The sequence below is a fragment of the Pyrus communis genome, chromosome 2 (assembly GCF_963583255.1).
Source record: "Pyrus communis chromosome 2, drPyrComm1.1, whole genome shotgun sequence".
In the NCBI taxonomy this organism is placed as follows: Eukaryota; Viridiplantae; Streptophyta; class Magnoliopsida; order Rosales; family Rosaceae; genus Pyrus; species Pyrus communis.
In genome coordinates this window covers 1,792,127-1,807,003 of record NC_084804.1, presented here as the reverse complement: position 1 = coordinate 1,807,003, position 14,877 = coordinate 1,792,127, and the positions used below count along the sequence as shown (strand labels likewise).

The window sequence follows — 14,877 nt, the reverse complement described above, 5'->3', positions numbered from 1 at the left end:
ACGATCGAGATGCTTGTGAATTTGTACGACAGGGGGTTAAGAAAGTTCCGAAGCTTGGATTCGGAGTCTAATGAAAGTAGCAACTACAAAATTTGTGTTTGATATTTTTCTTCCCTTGCTTGGGATATTGTTATTAACATGGTAGTTTGAATCCCATGTAATTTTCAGATACAAAATCTCTCCACACTTCAAGAGCCCCAAAGGTAGTCATCAGAACAGTGCTCAAAGCCATCACTATACTAACTGAGAACACAATTAGAGAAGCCCTTCCATACACTTTGATTGCTCTCTGTAGCACCACCAGTCCGAGAAGCGATGCAACGAAGCACACGATGGCGAAGATGAGTGCAGTATCTGCGTGCTCCATGCCCAGTAACAAGTACTGAAATGCCGACATGGAAGACGAGAAGAATACCATGAACGAACAAGTGGCCGCCGTTACCTGCTCCAGAATGTGAGTTTTTAATAAGCATATTCTTGACACTATGGAAGATTAAAATCATAAAAATGAGATGAATTAGGGTAGATTTTACCTCAGGTGCTACCCCAACTTGAAGAAGAAGAGGGCTTATAAGCATTCCACCTCCAATCCCAAAAACACCCCCCAAAATCCCTGCTAGTAGTGCCATTAATGGGAAAACTAGCTTCGATGGTCCAACATTTTGCAGGTCCTGAATATCCTACATAAAAATATGTAACAAAAAGTATAGCTTTATCAAAATCTTCGTTAAATGCAGATGTGGGCATAGCCAAGTTACTTAGGGGCATCCAAGTTCGAATCCCACTATCAGAGGTTTAGGTTAGATTAGAATATCCTTCGAATAAAATAAAATCCTGAAAATTATACCAAATCTTTAATACCTTTTGGTTTAAAGTATGAGGTTGAAGGTTCTCTTTTTTGCATAGCATCCAGGCTGTATAGATTATGGCAAGAGGGATTTGGATTGATGAGAGAGCCCAATAAGCCATTCCACAAGGCTCTATTTGTGTGATACCCTGCAAAGGATCGAAGTGTCACAGTCATAAAATTATACTTCGGAACATAATGTGTGTGAGAATCATTCCCACTTGTGCCCGATTGAAATTGAATTTTTCCGAGCATCAAACATAAAACTAATTGGCAATAGCGGGGGATGTTAGGATCATTTAAACCATTATGCAAGGCTTTATTTCCGCAATATAGGATTTACACTCTCAAAACGAAAGGCTAGGGTTACCTGTCCATACCGATTACCGCGGAGAAGATAGACGAGGCAGAAAGAGCACCAAACCAGAACTAAGACCCCCATTTTTGTCCATGGAATCCCTAGTTTGCAATTTCCTTTTGTCCCCAAAAGGGGTGCCTCTATTTCCTTTTGCTCCAAATTTTCACAATGATTTCTCATCCTCAACAGCTCTTCTGACTCCATTTCCCAACGCACCAACCCATTTTTGCAGCTCCTTGAGGTACACCAAGCAAGAAATAGAGCAAAGAGAATAGTAGTCAGCCACTCTGGAAAAACAAGGTTGCAAATCACTCCAAGGCTCACTCCGAGCAACATGCATGGCTCTGATAGAAGAGCTATGTCATAATCTATTAGAGTTTTGCCTCCAAATTTGGAACTTTTGATGCACAAGTTGTACATAACATTTGCAACTGACCCTCCTGTGACCATGAAAGCTGAGAGACTCGAGGCTGTTCTCAGGTCTAGGCCTGCCACTAGTGTTAGTATAGGGATGAAGAGCCCGCCACCTCCGATTCCGCCGGCACTTGATATGGAGGCGGCTATGAAGCAGAATATTCCGGCAAGGACAATGGGGGCTGAGAATTTGAGCTGGGTCTCTTGGAGCTGTGCTCTTTGGTGGCTCAGCCATTGGTAGGTCTGGTTGAGGAAGTTGTTGATTCTGAGGGCATCTGAGATGGGTTCAGTTTGTTTTGCTTGTGAATGAGTGAAGGTGATGAGAAATATTGAAAGGGAAAGAGTTAAGCATGTGAGTTTTTGGTTGTCCATGATTTGTATACATGAGTCATCTTAGAGTAGAGTGGTTTTAAATTTATAAGGATACACGGACAGAGTGTTGAACGACATTTGTCGAAGAGAATAGAAGCAACAACATCCAAAAAGAACAATAAGAAAAGACAGTTTGTGCTTTTTCTAATGAAATTGATGTGTTCATTTCTGTGGTAAGATTGCCCAAATTTTATGAATTTAAGATAAGGTTTATTTATAGAGGACAACTTGATTCCACTGCCTGATATCTCCAAAAAAAAATCATTAAACATTGATAACTTTTATGGTTTTAATTTAGGGTATATCAGGAAAATTAAATTTATAGACTAAATTTTGTAAATCAAATGACATAGAAGTTGATGATTGAATTATTACTTAAGTGTTGACTAACATGCTTATTTATTATGGGTGACACATCAATTTTTTGCAAATTTTATCTACAAATTTGGTGTACCTTACATTACTCTTTTATTAACCATATTTTTTTAAAATCACTCTGCCAATAACTGATCCAAAATAAAAAATAAAAATAAAAAGATAAGATGGTTGTGCTTGTTCTATTACAATTTGATGTTTATTTAGTTGGTAAGACTATTGTTTTGAAAGGAACTTGAAGCTTATCTGTCTAAGAAAAAACAAAGAAAAATGGACCTTCAACTTTACCTCACAACCATAAGAAACTATGGTGGGGCAAATTAATGGTCACAAAAAATATGTCACCACCTCCCCATCTTTCCCTATGTTCCTGCATAACCGATGGATTGTCCAAAAGAATAAATATGAGAGACATTTTGATTAGTCGATTTTTTTTTCCAGAAAAACTTACCTATATCTCTATTTCTCTCATCTGGTGAGAGATATAGGTAAAAAATAAAGGCGAGAATACAATATGTTTTATGTGAGCTTCTCTCAATTTTTAGAGTCGTTATAATTTTAGTTGTCATCAGTTAAACAAGCTACAATTGAAGCATTAAGCACATAAGACATAAAGTAGCTTCACGTGCTCCCTAACAGGTAGAAATTAAGCTGTATCTTTCTCTCTGTCTTGTCCTACCTGCATCATCACGATTCATGTGAGCACTAAGCAGCATATATATGAACTGTAGAGAGTTTGCTTTCCCGGTGAGAATCCGAAGCCTAGCTAAAGAGCGTATTATTTTGCCTTTCAGTTGCATGCAGATGAACTCATCTCATGTGTGTATGCTATCATGAGCATATGTTCATGTGTGTGTGATTGGCCAACATCTGTCCAGAACAAATTAATATATAGAACATGCATGAGGAATTATGTTCTACATTATCTCACTTGATATGATATTCAAAGGAAAAATAATTTCGATAGGAGTGCGAAAATTATAGAAAAGATAAAAAAAGATTGGATGATATATAACATTGATCACTCTAAATTAAGACCTTCCACCATATGAGAAAAATTAGATTAAGTTTCTCGTAACTTCCGGTAAAACACATAATTACAACCATTTAATCATCATATTTTCATATTTGTAGCTAGGTAAAAAGACATGACGGTCATGATCTGCGGAGTCATGGACTACTAGCTACAAGTTGAATTTGTTTGACACGCGCTTTTGCAGTGTTACAGTCTTGACCACTGCAATTACCGTGCATGTCAATGTGGGTTGGTCCATATGTATTTATTTTTTCTTTTTTGGAAAGTTTGTTTGTGTATTATGTATCTGTGTCTTCACGTTCATAGCTTATCTAGTGTGTGGCAGGTAGTGCTTTTGTAGTTTTGTACCAGGATATTCTTTTTTAAGATCCACGAATGATAATAAGATGGATCAATTACATTTTACACTTTTCAAATTTTAAGTACTTTGAAATGGATCATTGGATTCTAAATTCACTTTTTAATTGTTCAATCAGTTGTTGAAGATTGATTTAGGAGAAGCCGAAGCTCCAATATTAATGAATTTTTTTTATCAATCCATAATAATATAAATGTGACTTACATATTAGCCTATGTATCGAATTATACACTTGCAACATCATTAATTTAAAGAACCTATATATAATATGAAAATATAAATTAATACGATTCAAAAACCTTATAATATAATATGAGAAAATCAAAACTATGAACCATTTTGAATGTCACTGTCAAAGGGCAAAAGCGGAAGTCCAGATGGCTGATAGATTAATTTGATAAACCCTAATTCCTTATGTCATGTATGCATGCTGGTATTGTTTGATTGGCAGGACTTAATTAATTAGCACCAAATCCATCGTCTAGATCTTGAACGGTTTATATGAAGAAGACCAGGACCTAAGGATATTTGCTTTTGATCGATCAAATATATATCATGCACGCGGCGGAGAATGAGTAGTGAATTTTTGCTGTTTCGGTCCTTGCCTACTTGAACCTTTCCAATTAGTCTTTTCTAATCTTGATTAGTGAAAACGGTAATGTTAAAAAATATCATCTATTTAAATTATATTTTGTATATCATATGACATGGTTATTGATGATTGAATTATTACTTAAATATTAATTAACATGCTTATTTCTATTAATGACACACATAATGTGATCTTAAAAATTGTTTACTAAGCAATCATCCTTATAATGTGGAAGGTGAAACCTGCTAGGACATTACAAGGATCTCATTTGAAAAAAAAATTGTTTTGGATATGAGTAATGCTGAGGAAAACTAAATTTTTGTAAATAAAATTTGCAAACCAAATGATGTATCACATCAACAAAAAATAAACACGTTTATCAACGCTTATATAATAATTCAATATCAACTTCTATATCATTTAACTTATAAAATTTTGTTTACAAATTTATTGTCCTTAGCATTTACTCTTTGGATATATGATTGATGAGTGGGCGGTCACAAGACATCGTTGTAATGGGAGCATTCTTTTTTCTTTCTCGTGATCAGTAGTTGTCAACTTTATGTTTACCAAAAAGTGATCATGGAAAAGAACAACATAAAAGACAGATACAGGTGAAAAGAGTTGATTCTGGATATCCATCATCGTCAAATTAGAATCTGTTCAGTTTAGTGGAAGTCTGCAACAAATTATAATGTTGCACTATTTTCGTCCTCATCTTTCTTTTTTAGGGTAAAGTAATGGTGAAATAAATGACAATTAACTAGTTGAACTAGTCATGATTTCTTTGCAGCATATATTTCACTCCACCCAGCTAATTAGTTACTAAGTCTAGTCAAATTAAGGAAAGAAATGTATATACAAGCGCTCATACGATAAAAAGTCAATCACTTGAGATGATGTTACGTGTTTGGATTAATTCCACAATATTTTTTTATACTCAAAATTGTTTATTTTTTAGATCTTCATTCAATAATTATTCTTATAAAAATTCTTCCAAATTAAAAAGCGTTTCTGACAAAGACGCAGTATGGCTAAAAACAAAGCAAAATGTTTATGACAACGTTGCATATGAAGTGAACAAACATCTCATTTTATGCAACGCATGTGATGAAGATTAGTCATAGAAGGTTGATAGAGATGGGAGTGGTGGGCGACAAGCCAAATTAATCAGGATCCCATCCCCTTCTTTCAGTTTAGAAATCTTTTGGCTTGAAGTTATGCTACATGTTCAATGAGCCTTTTTTTATTTTTTTTATTGCTTTTATTCAAACCCAATTGAATCAACAAACCATGAACGCCAAATTTTTTTTCATCAAATGCTTGGATCTTTTCAACACCGATAGAGAGAGAAGACCGTCAAACCGTGGCCGGTGATTGCAAGAGGAGGAAGGTAAGTGGTGGCGTGAACAGGGGTGAAGAAGAGGAATGATTGTCGAACAAAAACAATAAAAATAAAATAAAATAACGCTCATTAAATATGTGACACACTTCTAAGCAATTAGATAATTTCTTTTGAACAATTCAGATTAAAGGAGCAGTTGAAAGGAGGGAAATAAGAGAAGAGAAAATTCAAGTCCAATTAGTCAAAGTCGTTGTTTGATTGGTAGACTGGTTCCAAAACAACTCTTAGTCTCTCTCTTATACATAAGGAGGGAAATAAGAGAAGAGAAAATTCAAGTCCAATTAATCAAAGTCGTTGTTTGATTGGTAGACTGGTCCCAAAACAACTCTTAGTCTCTCTCTTATACATCACAAGCCTTATTGCAATTACCTAAACCATTGAAAAGAAAAATGAACAAAATAAATGGTAAATTACACATTATTATTTCAAAAACAATGCAGTTTTCATCTTCAAGAGCTATCTAGGATGTACTTCGGTGATCAATGAAACCTCATTTTCTGGTGCTTTGACAGAGTTGCTCTTGGATCGATCCGATCCGGTTGTAATCACCTCCGAACTATTCTTCCATCCCAAAGACATGTCAGATCCAATGTTACTATCTCTGAAAAATGCTGGTTGTGAGGGTATTGGAAGTGTGACTGAGTAACTATTAAGCATTAGAACAATAGCATTCATGGTTGGCCGATCAACTATATTTTCTTGCACACATAGTAACCCAATATGGATGCATCTCATTATTTCATTTCTTGAACCGTTCGTCAACGTGGGATCTATTAGATTTGAAGCTGTCCCTTCCCTCCAACATTTCCATGCCTACAACAATTGTGAAATTCGTAGTAATATAATTAGAGATAAGTTATTTTTCTTGGTTGCATTATGCATATAGTTTAAGTACTTACGTAGCTTAGAAGATCCTCCACGTTCTCGCCATGACGAAAGAAATTATTTTTTTGTCCGCTCACTATCTCCAAAACTAAGACACCAAAACTATAGACATCCGACTTAACAGAAAAGTGCCCATGCATCGCATATTCTGGAGCCATATATCCACTGCATATAAAAAAAAAGAAAAAACAATATATGTTGGTTTTCTGATCACTAACATAGATGAGAACTTTGGGTTATTGATATCGACTAACACAATTATAATATAAGCCATGTAGCCTCGTCAAGTACTTACTAGGTCCCCACAATTCGACTGGTATTGCCTTGTGTTTGATCAACCCTAAACAATTTTGCCATGCCAAAATCTGATATCTTGGGACTCATTTCTTCATCTATCAAGATATTACTGGCTTTGAGATCACGATGAATAATTCTAAGGCGGGAATCCTCATGAAGGTAAATGAGTCCTCGAGTAATGCCTACTATGATTTTGTAGCGTCTATCCCAATCCAGTTGTGCGCGCTTCATTGGATCTGCATTTTCAATTCAAAACAAGGTTATAATGTTTCTTGTATGTTACATGAATGAGATTTTATGGTAAAATTTTGAAGTTAAAGCTAAAATTTTACAAAAAGAACATTGAAGCATAAATACCAAATATAATATGGTCTAGACTTGCATTAGGGACAAACTCATAAATAAGAAGCCTTTCAACTCCTTCCAAACAAAAACCCAAGAGCCTAACTAAGTTTCGGTGTTGAAGCTTTGCCACTAACAAGACCTCATTTTTAAACTCCAAATCTCCTTGTCCAGAATTTACGGAGAGCCTTTTCACTGCTATTTCTTCTCCATTCAATAACCTACCCTGAAAGAGTATCAAAAGAAAAAGGTTGCATTCAAGGAATATATAAATGAAATTGGTGATGTTGCCCATATATATCATGATGTTGTTAAGATTGGCAGGTTAGTTTTTTTCACAACAAAGCCGGCATCGGTGTTAGCAATGGTGGAACAATCACTATATATTGTATTTTATTTCATAAGGTATGATGTGAGAATCTTATCTTCAATGGATGTGTTATATATTACCTTGTAAACAGAACCAAATCCCCCTTGTCCTAGTTTATTGGCTTCAGAAAAGTCATCTGTGGCAACTCCAATGGTGTCAAAATTGAATTGCAAGGATTCTGCACTTCCAATTTCGTCCACATCTTCACCTTTGATACAATTTTAACAAAAGTTTCATAACATAATTAGATCTAGATAACGTAACAGTACTAGGCTTCCCACTTGAAGCAAATTGAGTTAAATTAATGTTCCTGTGTTTATTTTGTTAGTACGTACCTGGAATTAAATTACTTTGAAGCTTTTTCTTTGCCTTCCGTACTCTTAGACAAATGCCCATGAACATTAGTAGTACCAAAGAAGCAATAATTGGCACAACAATAATGATGACAGTCCGAGACTTGCTTCTCTTTGATCCTGCAAAGTAAAATCAGAAATTTACCTTCTCTAATCACATGACATTTGAATAACATGTTTAAGTGATTGATCTATCAGAGAGAGGAGTTACCATTGATCAATTAAATTTTGAGATCAATGTTAAACAAATATATAGTTATCGGCGTATGTAATGGAGTGTACATACATATACGTTGTTCGTACGTACCTTGTGAAGTGTTTGTGGTATTGGTTGATGGTGGAGGTGAATGTATTGGTGGCGGAGATGGCAGTTGTTTGACAGTTGTAGGGTCAATGATGCGGTAAACCTCGAATCTAAAGTAACAGCTAGGTCTATAAACTCTCCCACCTTCTTTCCCGTCACAACAATTGGGGATATCTCCAAAAGCCCCAACTAAGCAATCACTGCACTCTTGCTCTGATATGTCTGGCGTGCATTGCGCGAATGCAAATATTGTTTGGAAAGTTGGGGCACTTGTGTTTCTGAATGCAAATTTCCGAAGAGAACCGCCAGCTGCAGCTTCACTTCTTATGCTGGCCAGTACCTTACTTAGCTCTTGGTTGAATCCATCCAGGCCCGACGACGATATGTTATTTTTGTTCCACATATAGAAAGAAGGACTAGTTTCCATGACGTCATAGATGGAGCGGTTTGAGTAGCGTAACATGCAATTGTCATACCAACCGATTGCTTCCTTCTGATTAGGGCAAAGCTGAGGGAGAGCATATCGGGAATTATTTAGGCAGCGACGGCAATCTTCCGCCTTGACATCTCCTCTACAAAGTCCGATTGCATAAATGTGCTCGTTCGACAAGTTTAGGCGATAGGATGCATTGTAAAAGCCATACCCATTGCCGCTTTCGTTGGAGGGCAGGGAGGAGAGGAGGCGGTTGAGGTTTGTCTGATAGGTACTATTGGTGGTATAGTTTCCACGTTCGTTTGTGCAGAAGTGGTATAGAAAATCTGGAACTTGACCAAGGGCTTGATTAATCATGAGAAACAGAATGGGAAGGAGGCAGAATAGAAATCTTGAGGAATCCATTGCTGGCATTATTTGATATTTTTGCTAAAATTGGTTTGTAAAAGAGGATTATAGTTATGATGGAAAACTTGCTACACGTCTATATATGAAGAACGAAGTCAATGAATACCTCGCTTTCGCAAGACGCGGTGGTGGGAATACCAGACTTTTAATAATAGCTCTAGCTACGATACGGCATTAGTAGTTGCTACCATTCCTCTATACATGCATGTTTAAGTGTTCTATATGATCTCTAATTATCTAGCTTTTCGTTTACAATTTTTTTACGTATCAAGCCTACGTAGCTTTTATGAAAAAAGATGCTATTGTGGCGGTCTCAAGCCAGTAACACACTATCATATTGATAAATTGAAATTTAAAATGCATAGTAATTTCAAATCAAGTACGTGATTAATTTGAAATATCCTATAATGACATCATTGAATAAGCAAGTTTCTCTTTTATATTACATCTTTGTAGGTATTCTTTCATCAGCGAGGCTTCACACTGTTATAATTAAAGATGCTGATACAGACGGGAGTGCTAAATTAAATATTTAAGGAAGCTTCCTCCGACAGTTATACTATTCAACCATTGAAATAAAGTAAACCACAGATTGGAACGGGAGTGGTTGGCCGGGCCAACTTGTCTTTGCTTCTCGGCGCATGCATATGCATTTACGGGAGTGCTAAATTAAATATTTAAGGAAGCTTCCTCCGACAGTTATACTATTCAACCATTGAAATAAAGTAAACCACAGATTGGAACGGGAGTGGTTGGCCGGGCCAACTTGTCTTTGCTTCTCGGCGCATGCATATGCATTTACGGGAGTGCTAAATTAAATATTTAAGGAAGCTTCCTCCGACAGTTATACTATTCAACCATTGAAATAAAGTAAACCACAGATTGGAACGGGAGTGGTTGGCCGGGCCAACTTGTCTTTGCTTCTCCGTGCATGCATATGCATTCTCTCAGCCAACAAAGTAAATCAATTATAATATGCAATTCTGACAATTATTTACGCGTTTGGTTCGATACCTTTCTACTTTGTGGTCAGAATACGATTGTCAATTTGTGACCGATTGTTTCTTAGTTCCCTTCGGCGCGGCTTAGATTGATTGTAATCGGAAAATACATGATGGTTACTAGGATGAAGCTAGAGATTTGTGTGAACAAGGATATCCTCAAACAACAAAGTCACAATTAAAAATCTTAAGAATTTATTGAATAAAACATTAATATATTAATCCATAAGTTTTTCATACAACATATTACATTACTCATCGAATCGTTTTCATGTTTTAAAAGCGTTGCATAACAATATCATTACCAATACTATTAAATATCTCTTTATAGAAAAATAATCATATTAGGGCTGGTTATTGAAAATTGGAACGCAACCATGCATTTTTTTTTAAATGAGTGGGGGCATCCGCCCAGGCCTACACATGAGCAAGAAAAGTTACTATAGTTGATATTGCTGCACACCTTATTGTCGCAGCACATTTGTGTTTATTTATGATAAATCAATCTTCAACAACTGATTGAACAATTAGAAAGTGAATTTAGAACCCAATGATCCATTTCAAAGTACTTAAAATTTGAAGAGAGTAAAATGTAATTGATCCATCTTATTATCATTCGTGGACCTGAGAAAAGCATATCCTGGTACAAAACCACAAAAGCACTGCCACACACTAGATAAGCTATGAACTTGGGAGAAGGATTATTTCCTCTCTTTTTTTCCCTCCTTTTTTCTCTCCTTCTATTTGAACGGTCACGGTTAAGTCACGTCAACATTTTATATTAATTTTTTATAAGACAAAATAAAAACCCAAACACATAATACATAGACAAACCTTCCAGAAAAGAAACAATAAATACATATGGACCAACCCACATTGACATGCACAGTAATTGCAGTGATCAAGACTGTAAGGCCATCTCCAACCGAGGGCTGGCCAGAGGGCTCGTTTTAGCCCTCTGACCCTCCAAGATTCTCCAAGATATTAATATTTTAATGAACAGTACATAGCCATATTTGCCTCCGTCTCCAACCGAGGGTCATAGGGCTCGTTTTAGCCCTATCACGAAAAACCGTCTCCAATCGAGAGCCAAAGGGCCAAACATAATTTATTATTTAAATTTAAAAACTACAACAACTTAAATTTAAAAACTACAACGATAACTGGCCAAAAAAACCAAAAAAATTAGAACTTAAATTTAATGAATTGTTTAGATATTTATAGGAAAAAAAAAATTAGAATTTTTAAGAATTAAAAAAAAAAAAATTTGAATACAACGGCTAGTCAGCTAGCCGTTGTATTCAAAAATTTTTTTTAAGTAATCCTATCGGTTATAACCGACATGAATGCTATATTTTCTGGCCAACCCCGAGCTGGCTGGCTAGCTGCAGCCAGCCCTCCAGCCCTCTAACCCTCTCCAATTCCGTGGGGCCCTCTCAGATTCCACAGCCCTCTTTCCTAGCCCTCGGTTGGAGATGGTTTTCGGGCTATTTTCGACTCTCTGGCCCTCTGAACCCTTCGGTTGGAGATGGCCTAACACTGCAAAAGCGCGTGTCAAACAAATTCTAACTAGTAGCTAGTAGTCCACGACTCCGCAGATCATGACCGTCATGTCTTTTTACCTAGCTACAAATATGAAAATATGATGATTAAATGGTTGTAATTATGTGTTTTACTGGAAGTTACGAGAAACTTAATCTGATTTTTCTCATATAGTGGAAGGTCTTAATTTAGAGTGATCAATGTTATATATTATCCAATCTTTTTTTATCTTTTCTATAATTTTCGCACTCCTATCAAATTATTTTTCCTTTGAATATCATATCAAGTGAGATAATGTAGAACATAATTCCTCATGCATGTTCTGTATTTTAATTTGTTCTGGACAGATGCTGGCAATCACACACACATGAACATATGCTCATGACAGCATACACAGATGAGATGAGTTCGTCTGCCAACTGAAAGGCAAAATAATACGCTCTTTAGCTAGGCTTAGGATTCTTGTGGGGAAAGCAAACTCTCTACACTTCATATATATAATGCTAAGTGCTCACATGAATCGTGATGATGCAGGTAGGACAAGACAGAGAGAGAGATGCAGCTTAATTTCTACCCGTTAGGGAACACGTGAAGCTACTTTATGTCTTATGTGCTTAATGCTTGAATTGCAGCTTGTTTAATTGATGACAACTGAAATTATAGCGATTCTAAAAATCGACAGAAATTCACATAAAACATACTGTGTTCCTGTCTTCTTTTTTCTACCTATATCTTTCAACATATGAGAGAAATATAGGTAAGTTTTTCTTCAAAAAAAAAAAATCGACTACTAATCAAAATGTCTTTCATATTTAATCTTTTGGACAATCCATCGGTTATGCAAGAACATAGGGAAAGATGGGGAGGTGGTGACATAGTTTTTGTGACCATTAATTTGCCCCACCATAGTTTCTTATGGTTGTGAGGTAAAGTTGAAGGTCCCTTTTTCCTTGTTTTTTCTTAGATAGATAAGTTTCAAGTTCCTTTCAAAACAACAGTGCTCTTACCAACTAAATAAACATCAAATTGTAATAGAACAAGCACAACTATCTTATCTTTTTATTTTTTATTTATTTTGGATCAGTTATTGGCAGAGTGATTCAATAAAAAAAAAAAAAAAGGTTAATAAAGGAGTAATGTAAGGTACACCAATTTTGTAGACAAAATTTGCAAAAAACTGATATGTCACCGATAAGAAATAATCACAGTAGTTAACATCAATCATTAACTTCTATGTTATTTGGTTTACAAAATTTAATCTTCCTAGCATATCCTAAATTAAAACCATAAAAGTTATCAATGTTTAATGAATTTTTTTTTGGAGATATCAGGCAGTGGAATCAAGTTGCCCTCTATAAAAAAAACCTTATCTTAAATTTTATCAGTGGAATCAATTTGCCCTCCATAAAAAAACCTTATCTTAAATTCATAAAATTTGGGCAATCTTACCGAATAAATGAACACATCAATTTCATTAGAAAAAGCACAAACTATCTTTTCTTATTGTTCATTTTGGATGTTGTTGCTTCTGTTCTCTTCGACAAATGTCATTCAACACTCTGTCCGTGTATCCTTATAAATTTAACACCACTCTACTCTAAGATGACTCGTGTATACAATTCATGGACAACCAAAAACTCACATGCTTAACTCTTTCCCTTTCAATATTTCTCATCACCTTCACTCATTCACAAGCAAAACAAACTGAACCCATCTCAGATGCCCTCAGAACCGACAACTTCCTCAACCAAACCTACCAACGGCTGAGCCACCAAAGAGCATAGCTCCAAGAAACCCAGCTCAAATTCTCAGCACCCATTGTCCTTGCCGGAATATTCTGCTTCATAGCCGCCTCCATATCAAGTGCCGGCGGAATCGGAGGTGGCGGGCTCTTCATCCCTACACTAGCATTAGTGGCATGCCTAGACCTCAGAACAGCCTCGAGTCTCTCAGCTTTCATGGTCACAGGAGGGTCAGTTGCAAATGTTATGTACAACTTGTGCATCAAAAGTTCCAAATTTGGAGGCAGAACTCTGATAGATTATGACATTGCTCTTCTATCAGAGCCATACATGTTGCTCGGAGTGAGCCTTGGAGTGATTTGCAACCTTGTTTTTCCAGAGTGGCTGACTACTATTCTCTTTGCTCTATTTCTTGCTTGGTGTACCTCAAGGAGCTGCAAAAATGGGTTGGTGCGTTCGGAAATGGAGTCAGAAGAGCTGTTGAGGTTGAGAAATGACTGAAAATTTGGAGCAAAAGGAAATAGAGGCACCCCTTTTGGAGACAAAGGGAAATTGCAAACTAGGGATTCCATGGACAAAAATGGGGGTCCTTGTTCTGGTTTGGTGCTCTCTCTGCCTCGTCTATCTTCTCCGCGGTAATCGGTATGGACAGGTAACGCTAGACTTTCGTTTTGAGAGTGTAAATCCTATATTGCGGAAATAAAGCATTGCATAATGGTTTAAATGATCCTAACATCTCCTGCTATTGCCAATTAGTTTTATGTTTGATGCTCGGAAAAAGTCGATTTCAATCGGGCACAAGTGGGAATGATTCTCAAGCACATTATGTTCCAAAGTGTAATTTTATGACTCTGACACTGCGATCCCTTGCAGGGTTTCACACAAATAGAGCCTTGTGGAATGGCTTATTGGGTTCTCTTATCAATCCAAATCTCTCTTGCCATAATCTATACAGTCTGGATGCTATGCACAAAAGAGAACCTTCAACATCGTACTTTAAACCAAAAGGTATTAAAGATTTGGTATAATTTTCAGGATTTTCTTTTGTTTGAAGGATATTCTAATCTAACCTAAACCACTGATAATGGGATTCGAACTTGGATGCCCCTAACCAACTTGGCTATGTTTACGTCTGCATTTAATGAAGATTTTGATAAAGCTAAACATTTTTGTTTCTGATTTTTATGTAGGATATTCAGGACCTGCAAAATGTTGGAGGGATTTTGGGGGGGGTGTTTTTGGGATTGGAAGTGGAATGCTTATAAGCCCTCTTCTTCAAGTTGGGGTAGCACCTGAGGTAAAGTCTACCCTAATTCATCTCATTTTTATGATTTTAAGCTTCCAAATTGTCAAGAATGTGCTCATAAACAACTCACATTCCGAAGCAGGTAATGGTGCAACTTGTTCATTCATGGTATTCTTCTCGTCTTCCATGTCGGCATT

At 36.3% G+C, this 14,877-nt stretch overlaps 2 protein-coding genes and 1 pseudogene across 2 annotated transcripts; 1 reads left to right on the top strand and 2 right to left on the bottom strand.

The window, feature by feature from the left end:
* Positions 1–83: 83 nt before the first annotated feature.
* Positions 84–2,103, bottom strand: LOC137725314 (sulfite exporter TauE/SafE family protein 2-like). The gene is made up of 4 exons (XM_068463960.1): positions 1,218–2,103; positions 862–996; positions 534–680; positions 84–442 (listed from the first exon to the last, which is right to left on the bottom strand). Exons 1-4 carry the CDS (start codon positions 1,989–1,991, stop codon positions 134–136), a joined length of 1,365 nt encoding a protein of 454 aa, XP_068320061.1. The 5' UTR covers positions 1,992–2,103; the 3' UTR covers positions 84–133.
* Positions 2,104–6,027: 3,924 nt separating this feature from the next.
* On the bottom strand, positions 6,028–9,248 carry LOC137726308 (cysteine-rich receptor-like protein kinase 10). Its single transcript, XM_068465222.1, has 7 exons — positions 8,312–9,248; positions 7,987–8,124; positions 7,732–7,859; positions 7,297–7,507; positions 6,938–7,175; positions 6,657–6,807; positions 6,028–6,570 (listed from the first exon to the last, which is right to left on the bottom strand). The coding sequence occupies exons 1-7, from the start codon at positions 9,153–9,155 to the stop codon at positions 6,214–6,216; spliced, it is 2,067 nt and encodes a 688-aa protein (XP_068321323.1). The 5' UTR covers positions 9,156–9,248; the 3' UTR covers positions 6,028–6,213.
* A 3,991-nt stretch (positions 9,249–13,239) lies between these two features.
* LOC137726309 (sulfite exporter TauE/SafE family protein 2-like) overlaps positions 13,240–14,877 on the top strand; it is a 7,064-nt pseudogene continuing 5,426 nt past the window's right edge.

Bases quoted from the DNA above. Each gene is read 5' to 3' on its own strand.
- LOC137725314 (XM_068463960.1), bottom strand. From the start codon at position 1,991: ATGGACAACCAAAAACTCACATGCTTAACTCTTTCCCTTTCAATATTT. The intron at 997-1,217 runs GTAACCCTAGCC...GATCCTTTGCAG, and splicing joins GCGGTAATCGGTATGGACAG to GGTATCACACAAATAGAGCC. The intron at 443-533 runs GTAAAATCTACC...ATTCTGGAGCAG, and splicing joins AAGTTGGGGTAGCACCTGAG to GTAACGGCGGCCACTTGTTC.
- LOC137726308 (XM_068465222.1), bottom strand. From the start codon at position 9,155: ATGCCAGCAATGGATTCCTCAAGATTTCTATTCTGCCTCCTTCCCATT. The intron at 7,860-7,986 runs GTACGTACTAAC...ATTGTATCAAAG, and splicing joins TCAAAGTAATTTAATTCCAG to GTGAAGATGTGGACGAAATT. The intron at 7,176-7,296 runs GTATTTATGCTT...TTGAAAATGCAG, and splicing joins TCTAGACCATATTATATTTG to ATCCAATGAAGCGCGCACAA.